The sequence below is a fragment of the Molothrus ater genome, chromosome 1 (genome assembly GCF_012460135.2).
Source record: "Molothrus ater isolate BHLD 08-10-18 breed brown headed cowbird chromosome 1, BPBGC_Mater_1.1, whole genome shotgun sequence".
Classification (NCBI taxonomy): Eukaryota; Metazoa; Chordata; class Aves; order Passeriformes; family Icteridae; genus Molothrus; species Molothrus ater.
Window position 1 is genome coordinate 105,447,381 of NC_050478.2, and position 19,334 is coordinate 105,466,714.

Genomic DNA, 19,334 nt, shown 5'->3' on the forward strand with positions numbered 1-19,334 from the left:
AGGGTTGGATTGCTATTGTTGTCATGCTTTGGGTTTTTTGGCTTTCCTTTAGGCAAAACATTCCTGGATTAATTTTCTGCTGAAAAATAGATCAGCTCACTCTGGTAATCTGTGAAGCATGAACTGACACAAGATAAAGCTCAGGAATGTGCAGCTGTCCTCCTTCTGGTGCTGGTGAGCTATTAGACTCATTGTATCTTTAGGATCCTAAAAACACAGCTTTAATAATGGTGCTTCTCACTTTTTAAAGAAGTTCCATTCCCTACTTGTGCATTTCTGTGATTCTGTAGCACTCTCAACAGGACAATGCTAACAGGATTAATAACAGCAATAGTCTGGGTAAGTGATGTCCCCAAACATACCCATTCCTTTAAGAGTCACTGTAAACTTTCAAATATCCAAATCTGTTCCTTCTATAGCAGATTAGCTGCAGACTTATTCTTGCTAAAGGCAACTCCAATCCAGCACCTCTTTTAAGACAGAGTGAAAAATAATCAATTAATTGATTTAAGAAAATTGATTTTTCTCCCAAAAGAGTATGTATGAAAGCTGGTTATTACAGCTACCAGAGGACCTTGCAAGGATAAAATAGAGAGCATACTCAGAATGCAATTCAAAGAGGTTTTGGGAGAGAAGGTCTGCAACTCTAAATATCCAAATGTGAAATAAAGAAGTATGGGATTATCTTGAAGGCCTTCACTGAATATATTATGATCTCAAAATTATGATCCCTAGGAATGTTCAAGGCCAGGCTGGATGGGGCCCTGAGCAACCTGATCCACCCTGGCAGAGTGGGTTGGAACTAGATGATCTTTAAGGTCCCTTCCCACCCAAACTATCTATCATCACTTATGTTTTAGGATAGAAATCTTGAGGACAAGAAAATCAATGCCCCTTTTGTCTTTCATATTTTTTCTCATCTGTTCCCTCCAAGGAGGATGTTTCATGATACACCCCATGTCTCCTTATATAATAATATAACATATTATATAATAATATAACATATAATAAAGGTCTGCTTTCATTGCATTTCATGCCAGGAATGTTTGGTAGCCCTGCCAATCTGGGAAGACTCTTTCCTTACTGAGACACTAGTTTCTACTCTATACTGTCAATTCATTTGGTTATTTGGGGAGAAAAACCACACACACTGTATCAGGAAGCTAATAAAGATTAAAATCAGATTACAGCAACCTAAGCATTATAAAAGTGTATTTTACATCATGTCCTGGTTAATGCATAAGGTCACAAATAGTTTACAAAACCAACTGCTGGCACAGAAGACAACTGGGAATGGGTAAGCAGAGAGGAAGAACGGAATTAATACTTAACTGGCCTGACAACAGAAGAATTGGCCTAACAACAGACAGAATCTATAAGTTTCTCATTTTAGCCCCATTTGCAGAAGACTTCTAGCATACACAAGCTCTGAGTCAATCCATGGATGGGATGACTGTGGACCACCCTTGCTGCTAAATACCATTACTGCCATATCCACTGAGCCTTGAACAGGAAAAAAATGCAAGCAGCTCTCTGCCATACACTGGCAGGCCAGGTACCACCTCCATGGTGCCTTTCCAAATGTGAAGAACTGATAAATTTACCATAACAGAAGAATTCTGCTCCTTCCTTTGAGATTTGAGCAAAGATTTAGATCAGCACTTTAGCAGCCATAACTGTGGAGTTATTTTACAATTTCACATGGAATAGGATTTATAAACTGAGGGGGGTTTAGCTAAGAAATTCTGTAGTTTTTGTAGCTTATTTCTCACCTAGTTTTTCCAGAAGTATTTTTAACAACTTTTCGGAATGACTGGTTTGCTGAGGATCTTGTAGACAAAGTTCTAGGAGAAGCACGAACAAAAGAAGATGGTGGTGTCTTAGGGATCTTCTTTACTAAATGTGTCACCCACTTCTTCTGTTCATCTTGACAGGATGCCAACAAGAGCATATCTCTTGCTGAAGTTACATCATAACTCACTACAAGGAAAAAGGAGGAAGATGATTCAGTGAAAACCCAGGCTCCTTATCAAAGTAACAGTTATGACACACCAACTGTGCCACTGGAAGGAACAATGGCATCTATATACATTCTTATATTGGATTTGTTTATATATTTTTGGAAGACAACAAACAGCAGGGAGGATTATGAACATAATGTTTTTCACGATTTGTCATTCTGCATTGAGATTCTTGAGTCTAACATGAACATTTGAGAAATGAGAAACTTACACTAATTACAATTTTAATAAGCTGGGAAGTTGTGTGGGTGCCTTATGGGCGAGTTCCAGAGTACATAACCCTGAATGCTCCACTTCACAGCAGCACAGAGGAGAAACTTTTCCTCCTGTCTATGAGGTGGCTGAAGAACCCCTCTGCAAGGTCTCAGCATCTCAGCAGAGCTTGCTGATGCAGCCACTGCAATTGTCCCTAGTATGGGTCAGGTATAAGTGCAGAGGGAATGGTGAGGGCACCAAGGAGCTGCCCAGTACTTGGGCACAAACCTCTAGGGAACCTTGTGCTCTTAGGGCCATCAGCAGAGCTCCATCAGGTATACCACAGACCTCCCTACAGAGGTTTGCCGCAGCTGCCTGTTCATAAACACTGTAACAGCCTATTGCTTTAATTGCAACTTCCACATCTAAAATCACGGAACTTCAGTTTTAAGTTTAAATTTAAACTGAAGCGCTTTTATTCACCTCCAGTAGTTCAGCAGGTTTGGCTTAACCACATGGAGAATACAGAACAGAAAAAAACCATGAGTATACCTTTGCATGGTGCAATTAATTCCTCCTTTTTATCCAAGTGGTCTCTGTGGCACTTCACATGGCATCTTCGACATTCTAGGGCAGCAGGGGGCTTAAAGACATGCCAGAGTGGTTTGGCACAGGCCTCACAGTTGGCTGGGAAGTGGTATAACGTGGGAATAAATTCATGGCCTTTGTGATTTAGAAAATTTGTCTTCTCTGCCGGCTGTACTGGTTCTACCTCCAAATCCTTCCTGCATTCCCCCTCATTAGCATAGAGAATCTGAAAAAGAACACTGCTGTGTTACTGTTCAAGCACTAAGTACTTTTATATCCTCTTCAAAGAAGCCACCACTTTTTCAAGAGAGTTAAATAGACAGGAGAATATCTATCTTTTTACCTGGAATATTTTAGGAATTTCTTCAGTTTCAGCTCTATATACATCTCCTTGAGTTACAGGCCGGACATGAAACAGCTTACTAGATTAGAAGAAACATGAATCAGAAAATGCTAAAAAGTTATGTATGGTTCAGAACAATTATCAAACTGCTTTGAAGTTCTCAGAATTATGCAAGCAACACGACCTACTTCAACACTGCAGTATGATTTTGGGAACTAATTCATAAACCATACAGATTTTGTCTACCCACATAAGATCAAAATACTTCACAGCATGGAAACAGGGTTATCTTACAATGGATTCAAGATCCATCACAGTAAATTTACTTAAGATAAAGGCATTAAAATACTTCCTCAAAACACTAGGAAGGCTAACATTATTGCTAGAAAAAAATTGTGAAAACCTGGATGAAAGTAACCATATTAAGTAGAATACTATCCAGTAGTTTTTTTTACTAAATCACGTTGATGAACAATCTATGCCAAAACATCACAAAAGGAAATCTGGGGCACCAGCTGTTGAAAAAACTATTTAAATTGGAACAAACATCATGTGAGTCAAGACTCTCAGATCACCTCTCCCAAGATCCTGTTTTCAACAGTGGCTATAGCAGATGTTTATGAAAACAGAGTACGAAACAGTTCTAAGAAAAAAATAACTCTTTTCCTGGTTATGAGCAATTGGCAGCTGAAACACTTCCTGAGTTTGAGAGTCCTTCCAGACCACTGTAGCCCCTGATACATCTATTCATGAATTCTAAAACTTTTTTCAATTACCATTCTGTAAGATCCCATAATGTCAATCAGCTGTTCAAACATCACAGTCATGTACCAGTGAGGGGCTTCAGTGATATTTGATACAATTTTCCTCATGGATAACCAATGTAAGGGAACCACAATTAATATATTTTACCACTTTAAACAGAAAACAGCTGGAAAAATTAGAAATGCTTTGGACTAGAACAGCAATGATCCTTTCTCTTTTTATCCAACTTATAGCAATCATAGGACAAAGAGCAAGTACTGTCAAAGTTCTGTTAATGGTACACTAAAATACAGACAGACATTTTCCAACTAGTATGGGAAATTAAAAATTATTTATGGAATTTTTATTTCAAGCTTCTGGATTTTCTATCTGCTATTTCACACACAACACTCTTTTGTCAATTTGTATCCAAAACTAACAATGACTTTACTTACTCTATATCTAGTACCATAGATGGATTAGACTGGTCCTTGTCTTTTTCATCATTGTAGAACAGTATCTTTTTACTGCTCACCACCACATACTGTGGAAAGAAAGGGTAAAACAGCTGAAATCACATTTTAAAAAGCAATTATTTATCCTAATATACTCCCACATGCACATAAAAAGCCAGAGTAAATGAAAGGCTTCAAATTAATATCAGGAGATACTCAAATCATCCTGAAGGCAGCTACATTACAGACAGTTGTGCAGTGCTACAGTTGCAGTGACTGTGTTGTCCCTGGATCACTCTAAAATGCCTGTGATGACTCTACAAGTCCATCTGTACACAAAGTCACAAATTTCAGTTGCTACTGGCAGGCCACTAGGAAATTTACTGTATCACTGAGTGATATGAAGGAAAAATTATCACTTATAGATAATGTTGTAAAAACCTTCTCTAGTTCTACAGGCCTGCAGGACTCACTAGTACTTCACACCAAACTGCTGGTAGGCTAAAACAGAGTCCCATGGCTCCTGCTATTTCCTACACTCCCAATTTAATGGACTGGTAAAATAAAGGGCCCAAATGAATCAGCAGAAACAGAGGTCTGGTACCCATGAATACACTGAGATAGTGAAGAACAAACACCTCTAACCTAAGCCCGTCCCAGTAAGTTCAAGACTGGAATTCACTGCCTACTGCTCTTCACTGGGAGTTGCTAGTCTGACATCTTTGCTGGAACTCTCCAGAAGCATAAGCTCAGTGACAGCTGTGGCTGTTCCCTCCCCTGCAGTTTGAAATGTTCTAGAAGGAACTGTAAGATATAAGATACTAAGGAGGATTAAAAGGAGAGAAACTGGCAGCTCTGTCTACACTGATCTCCAGATTCACATAAAATATAACCCAGAAGGACAGAAAAGCATGAGAGTGAATGCACCAATAGTTCATCTTGAATCCAAGTACTGGCAGGTAACTGGATGGTAATTTGAATAAATGTCTACTCCTTCTACAAAGGGAGGTTTCAACCTCATTTTACATAGCACTTGAAGCTGACCTCAAAACCTGAGTATGAAAGTCACCTTAAGTTTATACAATAGCATTTTTAAAATGTGCTGTGCAAGGTGTGAGCTACAGTTGTAACTCTCAATTACTGAAATGCATCTAAAAAAAGCCATGAAAGGGCATTTTGTCACAGCGCCTTAATAGAAAGCCTGTTCAGCTTGAGTAAGTACTAAGTGTGAACCTCTTGTGATTTTTTCCCCATTGAAGAAAAAGACTGTACTTCAATTCCTTTATCCATTCCAATAAAAACTAATGCCTTTTTCATCTTTGAAGTGTGCACCTTCGCCTTTAAGAGATAAGAGCAAGCCCTTCAGATGACAACTATCACAAATGCAAATTCTGGCTGTAAAGGAATTCAATTATCACACTATAGATAAGCCTTGGTGAAAGAACAACTTAACCTCACCAAAAAAAGTTATGTACAACAGCGTCAATATCCTGTTGTGAACATATAAAAAATATTCTGACAGTAGTTCTGTTCTACAATGGTTTTTGAAGGATATTTTATCACCTTCACTGGGGATGAAATGAAGCTCCAGATAAAAATAAGGGTAATTCATTTCAGTGCTAGCTTTAGGTGTAACAAGTGTTTATTCTCAAGTAAGTTTTCCACACTCACCCCCTTCTAAATTAAGCTAAATAAGTCAAAGAGCACCAGGCAAAAACATCAGTACTACTGACATTTGAGACAGAAATGCAGCAGCTCAAGTTGCAACAACTCAGGCATCAATCCAATTACACTTGTAATATGATTTTGCTTTTCCTTTAATTTAATCTGGGCATGCCTATATTTGAGGTTGCATATACCTCTCACTTTCACAAAACAAACTGCAGGAGAATTAGGAAGAGAAGCACCTGAGGAGGCTGACCACCTGCCAGCTTGTTTCAGCTACAAGAGCAGCTGAAACAAGTGCAGTTCAGTTCAGGCAACAGAATGCACATGTGAGTGAACACAGTCCCTCACTACTGTGTCTCACTGATATGAGCCTCAGCTAGGTAAGGAACCTTATCAGTACAATTTATTTCATGACTGAGCCATCCATCTGCAGCTCAAATTCCTCCAAAGTGTGAGCACATTCAAACTACGGAAGTGTTGGAAAGGAATGGATTAACTGCCTAAAATATCTTGAGGCAAGTAAATATGCCTATACTGGGCATGCCTGAAGAAATTCTGATAGTCTTTCACTGGAGAAGCTGCATTTATCAGGAGTTTAAAATTTCATTTCTCAGAGAATGCAAAAATAATCTACATTTTTACAAAACAACCACAGAAGGGTACTTAGAAGCATTCTGACAGAAAATGACACAGTATTTTACATAATTCAGAACAGAACAAAGCTACCTGATTTTTGCCAGGCACTGTCAATTCTATAACAAGAGGACTCAAGCAGCCTTAGCAATCAAACAGATCTACAGGAAGCATTTGCCATTTGGTTTTGTTCCTGGTGGTGAACACCTTTTTTGTGGGAAAAAGCACCTTCTCTTTCTGTATACTTTTGCTATTAATATTGCTGGTTTTATTGTGCTTGTCTTAGTCCTGCTTTGTGCTTTTAGTAAACTGTTAAGCCATTAATTCTGCTTTTGTTCCTCCCTTACTTGAAGGGGTGGGGGGAAGGTGACTAGCCATTAGTTGAAATAGGGCAGAACTTATCACTCACTCCCAGCAAGCCAGAATAGGCCGTGGTTTTAACTTACAGACAAATCACCAAGGTCTGATATTGATGTAAAAATAGGCAGGTCTGGAACTCCAACACTTGGAGTGTATAAAGAAGGCCATGGAAGCCCACTGAAAATAGCAGTACTTCAAAGAAGGAGCACAGCAGCTAAAGACTCAATACAAACCCTCAAGTGCTTCTCTGACAGGAATGAATCCCTTCTCCTTTAAATTTTATAGGAATCATTTCCAGCTGTTGTAGAATGTGAATATAAATAGAAGCATTTAAGAAATACCTTTCAACAAGAATTAGAAAGTTACTTCAAAAGTGTGATTAATAACTCAGTAGTTCCCAGTTGCAGTCTTTGAATATAAAGAAGATGAAGGAAAAAAAACTGTTTAATACAATTAGCTTTTAAAATTGAAAAAAAAAATTCTAGAGACCATGTTCACTTTTGTATTTAGTTGTTCTAAAAGATGATAAAAGGGGTGGAACTGAAAAGCCAGAAAAGATAATCAGAAACTGGTTTTAAGTATCTCAATTTGAATATTGGAAGTTTCAAAGAAACAGATCATAACCTTTGCAGAGGCACAACAAGATTGCTTTGCTTGGAATGGGAATTCTGTCACAGAGATCCCATTTCTGAGAGTAAATCAGTTATTTTTAAGAGAAACCTATCATTTTAAAGGTAAGGGAGACAGAAACATCCTTGGAAATGGTATGTAGCAAGTTAGAGTGTGATGCACTCTTCCATGACCTTCAGAACATTTAAGTGTGGTAATCCCTACTGTGTGCTGCCAAGTTGCACAAAGAGGTTCTTTTTCAGTAACAGAAATATAAAGATGCTTACTTAAAGAAGAAACGTGATTTTTAATGGTTCCAAGATGCTCACTGTAAAGCAGTTCCTCCCCTCTTGCAAATTTGCACAATGTCATTACTAAAGGTTTCATACTGAACTTGAATTTTCTTGGGGTTTTTTTTCTTCAATAATGTACATACACTAAATTACTCTTAATTATTTTGTTTGTTTCTTAAATACAAGTTGTAAAACCAATTCACCACATGCCTAGAAACTTTTCCAAGGAAACTGAGGAAGAAAGAAAAAAAGGCATCTGTACCTGTTTCTTCCAGCCATGCCGCCTTATATTTCCTTTGTTTGGTACTGAAAGCCAACCTTCAAGTCTTGATTCTGGTTTTAAGAAATGCATATTTAATAATTTTGTGTATTTATAATAATAAAGCAGAATAGCACAAAAGCAAACTACTACTAGAAAGGAAGATGTACTACATGCAGTAATGGGCAATTACCTATTCAGCAATGCAGAATAAAAAGCACAGCTAAATAAAATGAAGATATAAGCATTTAATTCATGCTTCATCACAAGCCAACATCTGATTACACAGTTACTGCACAATAAAAGTAAAGCTGTTTTCCTTGATGCCAACATCTAACACTGTATGTAAATAGTTTGCAAAGAGCCAGGCAGGAAAGACTTTGCTTTGAAAATATATTACAGTTTAAATTAGGAGATTTTCAATGTAAACATAATTTAACATTCAGAGGGGCTGTATGAAAATACTCAGCAGGAAGATGCAGGAAGTAAAATAAATCAGATCCACATTTTCCACAGGAAACAAAAAAAGGAGAGAGAGCACAAGAGCAAGCAAAGCTACATGGGTGTCCCATTACTCACAGAAGATAAGCATAGGAGATAATTAAATAAGGAATGCAGGAAGAATCAACTAGATATAAAGAATAAGAGACAAGTGTTTTACTCAAATTTTCAGTGAAAAATTATCCAAAGAGAAATGTAGTACCCTATTTTCCCACCATTAAACTACTGAAATAATTTAGCATGATACAAAAAAGGGCCACAGGAAAATCAGCAATCTGCCTAATGTGGACTGTTGATTTAGAAAACCCTTCCAGCTAACTGAGAGTGGCTTCTAAAATTTAAAATTATGAAGCAAGGTAATAGTAGCATTGAAAACTTCAAGAAGTTTAAGTTAAAATTTTCTGAAACATTCTCCGCAACTATTTATGTCCTGAGGAGCAACTGGTTCCTTTTGTCCTTCAGGAATTACTCTATGTGAGGTGTACCCCAGCAAGTTCTGAAATGCATTCAAATGTATGAAAGTTACTGTCCATATGCTTAGCTATATAGAATTACAATGGGACTGACAGCCTAGCAAGGCATTATAATTAGGCATGTAAAAGCCCTTCCCACATTCGCCTTACAGCAGGCAATATTTAGAAATGTACTACACTTAGGCATATGGAATCATTTCCCATCATTTCTCCACAGAGAATAGCTTCAAAATGCTAGAGGGCCACTGAAGTACTGATACCAACTGTAATAAAAGCATGTTAGCAGAACTCATTCCTGTAAGAAAACTTCCCAGAAAAATGAAGGAAATTTGTACTTCCCTGCCTTCTCACATCTGCATAACAACTGTGGGGACTGGGGGGTAAGGGGCCCCACACCCCCCAACCCTACCCCTTCTGCTATCCCAGACTCTCCCCAGTTATTGATATTCAGTAGCTTTGGAAAAGAAAACCTATTTCCTTCATGTCTACAGGCCTCACAGATATGTTTATCTTGTTTTGAATACTTTGATTAATTTTTACATTAAGAGAAGATTCTTCCATTTTTAGAAATTATAGAAACATCCTAGAACTCAGGTTTTCATTGCAAAACAAAGTGATGAATTGCTAAAAAAAAACAAAGTATGGAAAACTGTCGTTCAAAAGGAATATAGGAAGGATGACTTGTTAAAAAAAAGAAAAGAAAGCTTCTGTTGAAATAGTGGCATATGAAAATCTGGAAAGATCCAATGATGATAAATTTTACAAGATGCTTATAGGCACAGTATAAGTTTTTCTAGGTTTCCTTCTACTTCAGCATGTTCTGGAAACAATTTTAAAAGAAGTAGGGAGTAAATGAGGTATTTCAAATGAATCTGTCGACATTCTTTTCTGTCTACAACAAATCTATTTTAGGGAGCAAATTCTATTTTAATAAGAGATGATTTCTGAGCTGTGAATAACATCTTGCAGTTGAAAGTAACAGTTTCTAACCATCTTTTCAACAAAGCTAAAATTTGTTTGGAACCAAATGTACTCTTGAAAGGGTAGATGAGCTCCTTCATTCCAACCTCACCACAAAGGTTCCTCTCAAGTAATATTTATAGTGCATTTTCATTTCTCTTGACAGACTTAGCATAACTGCAAATGCTCATCTGGCCATTTCACAAATATTTGATCCAGAAGACTAATATTTATGAGTGTTCTGATTAAGTAATTAAGAAAATATGGGCTATCTAGACTTAAAAGAAGAATCTTCCATTCCTGTCTTTAAAAATAGGCTCGAAACTATTGCCTGACAACTCCCCTGTATTTTGGAAAAAACACCAGAATTGATACCTCATATTTGCAATCCAGAAAGTCTAAGATAGACCTCAAAAATATCTGGTTAGCTGGATCTGAATAGGATATGAAGAAAGAATTCCATAAAGGCTACAGATCTTGTAGCTTTCTCTGAATATATTTTAAATTTAGATTTCTATTCCAAACATCTTCATTGCTAGCATCCAGACTACCAGGATTCATAGGGATTCAGTATGATAGGAGTGCTAACAGTAAGACTTCAATAAAATCACACAAGACAACCATGACTATGTGTTTATGAGATTTTTTGTTGCTCTGAAGCTAAGTAATGTGGGTGCTTTCAGGAACAGCAGAGCATCTCTTTCCAATGCTCAAGAATTCCTACTCCTAAAGAGTCTTCCACAGCAACCAAAAACCTGTAGATACTATCTTGCTAATTCTTTCCATTCTTCCAATTTGGATTTTTCCTTTTGCAGACTGTCCTACTATAATTTCATGTGGATTGCACCAAGGATTTCTGACTGGATCTCTCTTTGGGGTTTATTCAGGTTTATTCAGGCTGCTTCAGGAAGTCTTATATAAAACTGCTGCTTAAGTGCCCCACACATCTATTATTCCATCCTATCCTTGTGCAAAACATGAAAACATATGCTGTAAAATATTATGTGCTGCAGCTAAACCTGTAGGGCAGCTCAATTGCTTAAATGATCTTGCCAATCAGATAAAAAGGAGCAATTCACAACAGGTTAAGTGCCCTGTAACAATTAGGAGAAAAACCCTCATGTTCCGTTCCTGATTGTGTTCCGTCTTGGCAAAAAAGAATTCTGTTTACAATCATGCAAGTATAAAGACTCCCAAAGTCCAGCCAGGAGGAAGAATCATTCCAAAGGCATAATTTAAAAGCAAATACCTCAGTTGTTTCAGCAAGGACTCTGTTAACACTGGGGACACCAACTGAGATATGAGCTGCTATCTGATTCAATAATCAGGAGTGAGAGTTACAAAACATGCCTAGAATTGAATACAAGGAAAAAATTTCATCCACATAATCTTTCCCATGTAAGTGAGCAAGAGCCTGAGAATAGCCTGGATTTTGTAAAGGGGGCAATCCCCACCTTGGGAGAGTATAAGTTGTCCAAGCAGCTACCAAAATTGGAGGGAATATTTAAACCAATGGCAAACAGAAAACAGCTCCAAGAGAAATGCAGCTGTAAAGTGTGTTACCATGTGATTTCTCTGTGTCTATTTCTAAATAGAGATTTTTTTTTCCTTAAAATTTTATAAGTACAAAAATTTTTCTCAATTAAACCAAAAACTGCCCATTGCCAGAATCATGACCATGGAATCATTCTTTTATACGTGCTTCTATTATTTTGTATCTTTATTTTTTTCCCTCGTGATTTTGTATCTTTATTTTTTCCCTGGTGATGTTTTTATTTTGACAGGGAAATGAATAAATCATACTATAATTACTTATTATAAAATTCAATCATTTATTTGCTAAAAAAATTTTTAATAGAGTCTTTGCCTTTAGAACTGGTACACCAGCTATTGACCACTCATCACATCCAGCCCTTGAAAACAAGATGCTATTCAAGGTGCTCTGAAGGAATGGCCATGTTTCAGCTGTGGGAGTGATGGGAACTTGGCACACAGTTGAAGACAATCAACATCATGCAACAAAACTATAGCAAATGAGCTGCTGTAATATGTCACCTTCTGATTTGTACACTAATTACCTGGTTGGCAGGAAAAAACCTATGTGCTGGATAATTTCCTCTTTCTGTGGCACGGGCTATTTCTATTCTGAAGTCTGGCTGGGTTCTTTGTTATCTTTATAATGCTACTGCACTCCTTTTTCACCCTCTGCTTAGCTCTTTGACAAGTGTGTGAAATTTGACTACACTAATGTCACTTAATCTCCTTTAATTACCAAACTGCTTCTTATTCAGATCCTGATCAACCCAGAAACTCAGTCAAAAAAACCAAAACCAAAACCAAAGCAGCATGTAGGGACATGATCTAAATCTAGATAAGTCCTAATAATATGTATTAGAGGTCCTACCTGTATCAAACCAGCAGGACAACTGTAGTAAAAATCAGAGGCACGTGTAGAAAAAAGGGCGAAAAAGAGAGAATTGAAAAGCTAGCAAAAAAGAAATAGTTGAGGGCTAACAAGTAGACACCTCACCCAAGAATACCAGAACTGTCATGTTCTAATTAACAATGGGAATTACCAGCTGACTTGAAAAGATCTTGTACAGACTGAAATTTCTGCCCCAAAATGGAAGCAATAGATTATGCAGCCAAAAGCCTGACTGCACACATCTCCAGAGGTAAAACTGAAAATAACCTTCCTTATTGAGGCAGACAAAGAAAGAGGTTTTTCCTACAGTCCATCCAAGATCTGGAACACAATGGGTTCATACTGACACACTACTGCCCTTAAGAAAAAAATAGGGAAGGTATCTACGGCCAGATGGAAGCATTTATGTTTTCCATGTAATACACAACAGCCATCAAATGAAAATGGCTGAGAAGGGAAGTGAGGAAGTTCAAAACTACTCTTTTGAGTAGAATAAATCTGGTCTGTTTTGCTGTAGGAAAAAACCCTAAAGCTCTCAACTGAAGAGAGTTCAGAAATTTTCTACTAAAATTATGAGCTACAATCTTCTTCAATTACAAGACACTTAGAAACAATAAGGCTTGATTCCAATTCGTAATTTGAGGGGAGAAAAAAAATCCACTTTAATAAGCAAAATCCCTCTGATTTCCTTTTTATTCCTGTTAAGTGGAATACACTGAAAATGAGAATCTATGAGAAAAATTCCTGAGAAGTACTGATACTTCAGAAATACCAGAAGGAATTCGTAGCAGGTGACAGCTAAGAAAAAAATGTTCCTTAACCAATCTAAAAATTCTAAGAATTTCCAATGGGAGTTTGCCTTGAAGATGTTGTCAAAAGACAAAATCTTTACAAAATGACAATTTACAAGATCAAACTCCAGAACGCAAAGGCTTCTTGAACAAAATGGAAGTTGTGGAGAAAAAGACTATACTATTATCTGAACAAGAATCTATTCTAAAATGAAACTCATTACAGTATTAACTAAAAATAAAAATCTAAAAATAACTAGGGGGAGATAGGAAACATAACTAGACACAGAAAGGAGTAACTACATCAAAACATGTACTAAGACTGATAACCTACCTGAAATTTCAATCACTCTAAGACTCCTGGAAAAACTCTAGAATGTGGCAATTGAGCAGCATGAAGTGCATTAACAGGAAAAGACACATCTAAAATTATTCTATGTACTTTTATCTGACTACTCATCCACTGAAGTCATAAAATACCCAAAATACTATTCTGGTTTTGTATGTCTAAAAATATTTTTCTACAATGATATTCAGACTTATCAAAATTATATTAAAAATTTCACAATGAATTCTAAAAATTACTTAAGCATATAGAAAAAAGATATACCTAGCTATGATGTACAGAAATTGTCAAGCACACCTGATTGCACTTTTTTTTTTCCTGTATTGAGAGATACAGAAGTGGATCATGTGGAAGTACTAACTGATTACACTTTTCAAACTCTGGGGAAGGGGAGAGGTAAATAACTAACCAGTCTAACAGTGGGTCTCAAAGTACAGTGTCTGGTAGTGATACATGGAAATGGCTGGCTATGCCTTATTACATGTTCTTATTTTCATCTGCTAAATCAGAGTACCATACAACCATAAATTTATTATGGAAATTTCTCCAATTATTTTTCACAACAGCAATTACTGCCAGTTGTCACAGAGGTGCTACATGACTGAATAAGAAGAGATAAGATCAAGACAATTTTGCATTCAAGATATAAAATATAATCATGATGTTGTGGAAGTGTTGGCCCTGTCTTCTATTCACCAAATACTGCACATTGTAATCACTGTATTTGAAAAACAAGAGATGTAAAGATACTCCTTCCTCAAAAGTGCATATAAACAATGCTAATACCAAGCCATACAGTGGGAAGTGTGATGTGAGAAAAAATTAAGTCTTAAATAGAAGCAACCTAGGTATGAAAACAGAAAAAAAGAAACAAAGAAAGAAAGGAAGTGGAGATGTGATACAGAAGTAGACAGCCAGAGGACTTTAAGAAGCAATAACAAGTAATTGTTTGAAACAATACCTTCCAGAACTATGTGTATGCAACACAGCCAAGTGGTTCAAATCTGCTTTTCTCATACCTGAAAGATTTCCATCTGTTTCATCTGTCGGAAGACTGGCAACACTGGTAGAATCCATTCCTTGCTGGAGGTCCATGATTTTCCTTCGTAGTTGTTCTATGTCACTCTCTTTACTATCCAGCTGCATCTGGAGTTCATTCCTGTACGTAGATTCTTCTGCTAGTTGCTGTATTTATATACACACACACATAGTTACTGCTGTTACCAAAAACATGGCAGCCAAGTATTTTGAAAAGAAAACTCATATCTATATCTACATCTATATATATATACCTATACATACAAATATACACATATATATGTATATATATGTGCATGTATATATATTCCACAGCATGATTAAAAAATTAAATTATTTTACCGCTTGCATTTCATTAAGCTCTTTTTGGTATTTCACAACCATCTGATTGAATTTCTCTTTTTCTTGATTAAGTTCTAATTGGAGCTTTCGGTTTTCCTTCTCCTTCTTCCTCAAATCTTGCATGTTAGCTTTCTTTCTGTCTATTTTAAAATCTTTCCGATTCATTATCTCAGCCAGTTTGTTGACAGCCTGTTAAGAAAAAGGAGAACCAGTAAGAAAAATTACATATACAGCATGTTTCATAAAAAACTTCTCAGTTCCTCTAGTTACAGGATAAAAAAAAAAAATCCCTTCACCAACACGAATGGCCCTTACTCAGAACTGAAGTAATACTGAAAAGTATACAGCATCAAAACTTGTTCTTTCAAATGTAAATTTAACAATGCACATTGTACATAATGGTGAATATAAACTTGATTTCAAAGGAACTAAGAGTTAGTTCACAAAAGCAAAAAACCTGAAATACTTCTGTTAATGCAGAGTAATTGCTATTAAATTGCATAAAAAGTTGTACCTGCGTCTTCAGAGTTCTTTCAGTGCTTATGCTCTTTTCATATTGCATTCTAATATTACTGATTTCCTCTTCTTTTTTCATTCTGTAATCTGTTAAAATAATATTCAATTTTGAGGTATTTTAGTACAAGGTAATTATTTTTAAAACTTAATTACTTCTCTAAGTGCATCTTTTTTTCCATTCTGTTTTCCTGTTGCTTCCCTTTTTGAGCAAAATACAATTTACAAAGACAAAAATTACCAGTTTAACACTACTGCAATGACATAAAATGACCAGAAGGATATATCAGAAAGGTACAAAGCAGAAATACTAAAGCCAACATCAAGCCCAAAATAATATGGAAGATAAATAGCAATGTCTTCTTCCATTTCCCATTTCTTCACATATGCTTCAGATTCAGGCATGCTTCAGAACAGATAAATTAAAACTCCAAATATGACATACCTTCCTCTTGTTTCTTAAATTTTTCACTGATTTCTGTATTTTCCTTTGTTATTAAATCAACATCTTTGGTTAAAGTGTTATTAGTTTCTTCCAGCTACATGAAAAGAAACACATTTTAGAATAAAGAATTTGACATAAATCCTAAAACTATCTATAATACTATTATTTTAAATACCCTTAATTCTATAACAACTTAGAACACCTTCTGCCTATGTGAACTTGTAAAAAATGCTACTATTCTTGTGCTGTTTTGATTTACCAGCAGGCTCAAAATACACCCGTCCCAGATACAAAAATTATCACTGCAGAACTGACAACGCTGTTGTATGGAAACAAAAATCAACTTAAGCAGAGTTAGATTGTCAGTTATGGAATGTGGCAATTTTAATGTGTTGTACTTTGGAAAAACTAGTGAGTAGAGGCCTGATACTGTGAATCCAGACAAAAAAGTAGCTGACAGATGCTATAACTCCAGCATTAAATTTAGAGTAGATACAAGGCATTTACTGCTAATCATGAAAATATGCATATTTATGCAATTTACTGCATAAATCATGAAAATCAGGATAAAAACAAAACTGAATTTGGATTAAGACAAAGTAGACATAGGTAAATATGTACAGAGCTTGCAAAAAAAAAAAAGAAAAAAGTTGGAAAGGAAAACCTCAACAACTTTGAATATGTGACTATGTTCACTGCCACAGCCAGGATAACTTAACATGTGAAAAATGTGAAAAACCAGACACAATTGTATTCCTAAATAAAGGTTTTGTTTGAAGCCTATACAAATAATTTTGTATGAAACTGACAAAATTATCAGAAACTTGAAACCAAAAATTTATTGGCAAGAGGGTATTCCTTTGATGCCACAGACATAGTCTTCTAAATGCTGCTTAAGAAATAGTGGTATTCTGTAAATCTCAAGCTTAAAAAAGCAAATTCATGCAATAAACACTATTTGCACTATCTTTTCACAGAGATGGAATATCCATGGTAGCATTAACAGAAAGCTTTGAGCAACTGAGCCAAGCTCAGTTACACCTGGAACTTTACACCCCCAGAATTTTTAAGAATACATGCACAGCTGATGCTAAATGGGAAAAAACAATGATAGAATAACTATGCTACATATGGCTTGCTGTTTGAGACTTTTCAGTTAAAGATGTTTATCAAGCTCATATTAACATCCAAAAGCTATGCTATAAAGCATTTCCAAAATTACATTTTGGGGTTTGGGTTATGAAACTTGAAACTCTCAAGAGGCTTTTTGTTTAAAGGCTAAGTTACTTTGCAAAAAGAGTCTCTAATACACAGCTCTACAAATTTACAAGATTTAAATAATACACTTGGCAATGACAAGAAGTAAATACAAAAGGCTTAATAACTGAATTATAGACATTCAGTTGACTTTCATTCTGGCTTCACCTCAGATTAATTAATTTTGTTTTGATGAATTCACATTCATCATGTGAATCTGAATTCATCAAAATTGTGAATTTTGTGACATGATGAAATGTAAAGGTTCCAAGTGAGCCCAAAACTTAAGATACTTAATTAGTTATCACTTATGATCACAACAGGACTTCATTAATTAAAACCATTAAAACCATGAATTTTGGTTTCCAGCCAGAAGAGATGTATACAGGTATAACAGTTAATTTACCCTTCTTATGATGATGTCCTTATCAGTCAATTCTTGTCTGTGCCTTGATGCAGCTTTTTTACTCTCCTGATTCAGTTCATAATACTGTTCTTCAGCGAGTGCCCGTGCCAACCGTTCCGACTCAGCTTTGGTTTCAGCTAAATCCAACTGGGCAGCAAGTGTTTCTCTGTAAAAAGGACATTAAGATTTCCTTTCCCTATGCAAAACATTCCAAATTTTCAGGAAAACTATCAAACCCAAATTATACCACTCAGCTAATGGTCATTATCTTAGTTTCTTAAGAAAAGCAAGAGCTACAAAACTGCATTCTGTACACTTGTGTCTTTTGATGGTCCACACAAGCTACAGCAGCAAGCTTACTGTGATTTTCATTAACATTTCAATCATCCATGAAACACCAATATGGATTCTCCTGTCTTCGAGGAACAGAAAATACAACTAAATTATATGTACAGAATGATCCAACAAAAGATACTTAATCCACATTTGCCCATTATCATAATTCCCATAGTTATATCCAAGTGAGAAACATTTAGGATGAACATAAGATTGCAGAAAATAGAGAGGGAATAGAATACAAAGCATCTATAAAAAGAAGTAAGAAAATAAATAACCACAAGGAGAATAAGGGAAGTCTTGCCTACCTTCTCCTCCCTCCCCATTTCTTTATGTTGGTTACCACTCATGAACAGCTTGCAGAGACACATACATTTTCCTCCTACACCATATTTATTAGCACATCTTTTCTTTCTCCCTTTCTTAGCCTACCAAACTGCTGTACGAAATGCACACTGTACATAACCTCTGCCCTTCAGACTGCTTTCCAATGTCGATCCTCAAGCAGAACAAGAGACACAGACTTTAGAAGAAACTGTACTTGATGCGTAAGGCCACAGTCTCCTTCTTCAGAACATAAAATAAATTAAGAAACTGGAAAAACACACTTAAATTTTTTTTCTTATTTGATAGCTTAGAAAATAGTACATCACAATTAATGGTTGTTAATAATAACTACTTTAGCTGTAATCAGAAATGTACTAAATTTCAAAGACTTCGTTACCTTTTTCTCAAATTATTTTACTGACTATAGAAATATATTAAGTAATTATCAGGATAATATAATCAAATTTTAAAAGCTGGTGAGATGATAACCAAAACTGGAATGTTTTTCAAAAATTTTTGAAATCTTAGTAAATTTTCAGAGAAGTCATTATTCTTCTTACAGACATGATAATATCCAAAGCAAATATGAATAACCATATTTGGCTTTGTGAGTCAGTATAGTTAACCTCCTATGTATTTGCCACTTACAAGGTTTTATGGAACACTTTTGAGGACTTTTTCTAAAGGAATTAAAACATCTTAGATCTGATTCAAAGTATACATGAGTGAGACAGTATTACAAGGAAAAATTTAGGTGTATGTGAGAAACATAATGGGCATACTTTTCATTTTGCAATTCCTGCATTTTTCTTTGTGTTTCTTTATTCCTTTCATCAATTTCCTCTTTCAGTTCCTTAACCTGAGTTTTGTAAAGTGTCTGTAAAAGAAAGCATAAAAAAAATCATTATTCAAATTCCATACTGAAATTCCTCATTTTCAGACTACCTTAGTTTGAATTTGTCAAACCCTGACACATGCCAATACTGTCATTAGTGAAATTTCCTCC

General features: G+C 35.8%; 1 protein-coding gene across 4 annotated transcripts in view; it reads right to left on the bottom strand.

Annotated features, from left to right (window-relative positions):
• Positions 1 to 19,334, bottom strand: part of ROCK1 (Rho associated coiled-coil containing protein kinase 1) — an 83,515-nt gene that overhangs the window by 3,929 nt on the left and 60,252 nt on the right. For 3 of the 4 annotated variants that reach the window (XM_036405556.1, XM_036405549.1, XM_036405561.2), the window contains 11 exons: positions 19,111 to 19,205; positions 17,666 to 17,831; positions 16,003 to 16,096; positions 15,559 to 15,647; positions 15,045 to 15,233; positions 14,684 to 14,849; positions 8,172 to 8,242; positions 4,347 to 4,435; positions 3,148 to 3,226; positions 2,769 to 3,030; positions 1,773 to 1,980 (listed from right to left, as the gene is read on the bottom strand). In XM_036405556.1, the coding sequence (XP_036261449.1) occupies positions 1,773 to 1,980; positions 2,769 to 3,030; positions 3,148 to 3,226; positions 4,347 to 4,435; positions 8,172 to 8,242; positions 14,684 to 14,849; positions 15,045 to 15,233; positions 15,559 to 15,647; positions 16,003 to 16,096; positions 17,666 to 17,831; positions 19,111 to 19,205 (1,508 nt within the window). Of the gene's footprint in view, positions 1 to 1,772; positions 1,981 to 2,768; positions 3,031 to 3,147; positions 3,227 to 4,346; positions 4,436 to 8,171; positions 8,243 to 8,747; positions 8,797 to 14,683; positions 14,850 to 15,044; positions 15,234 to 15,558; positions 15,648 to 16,002; positions 16,097 to 17,665; positions 17,832 to 19,110; positions 19,206 to 19,334 lie in introns of those variants that run through there. The other variant, XR_004982376.1, reaches the window with a different exon arrangement.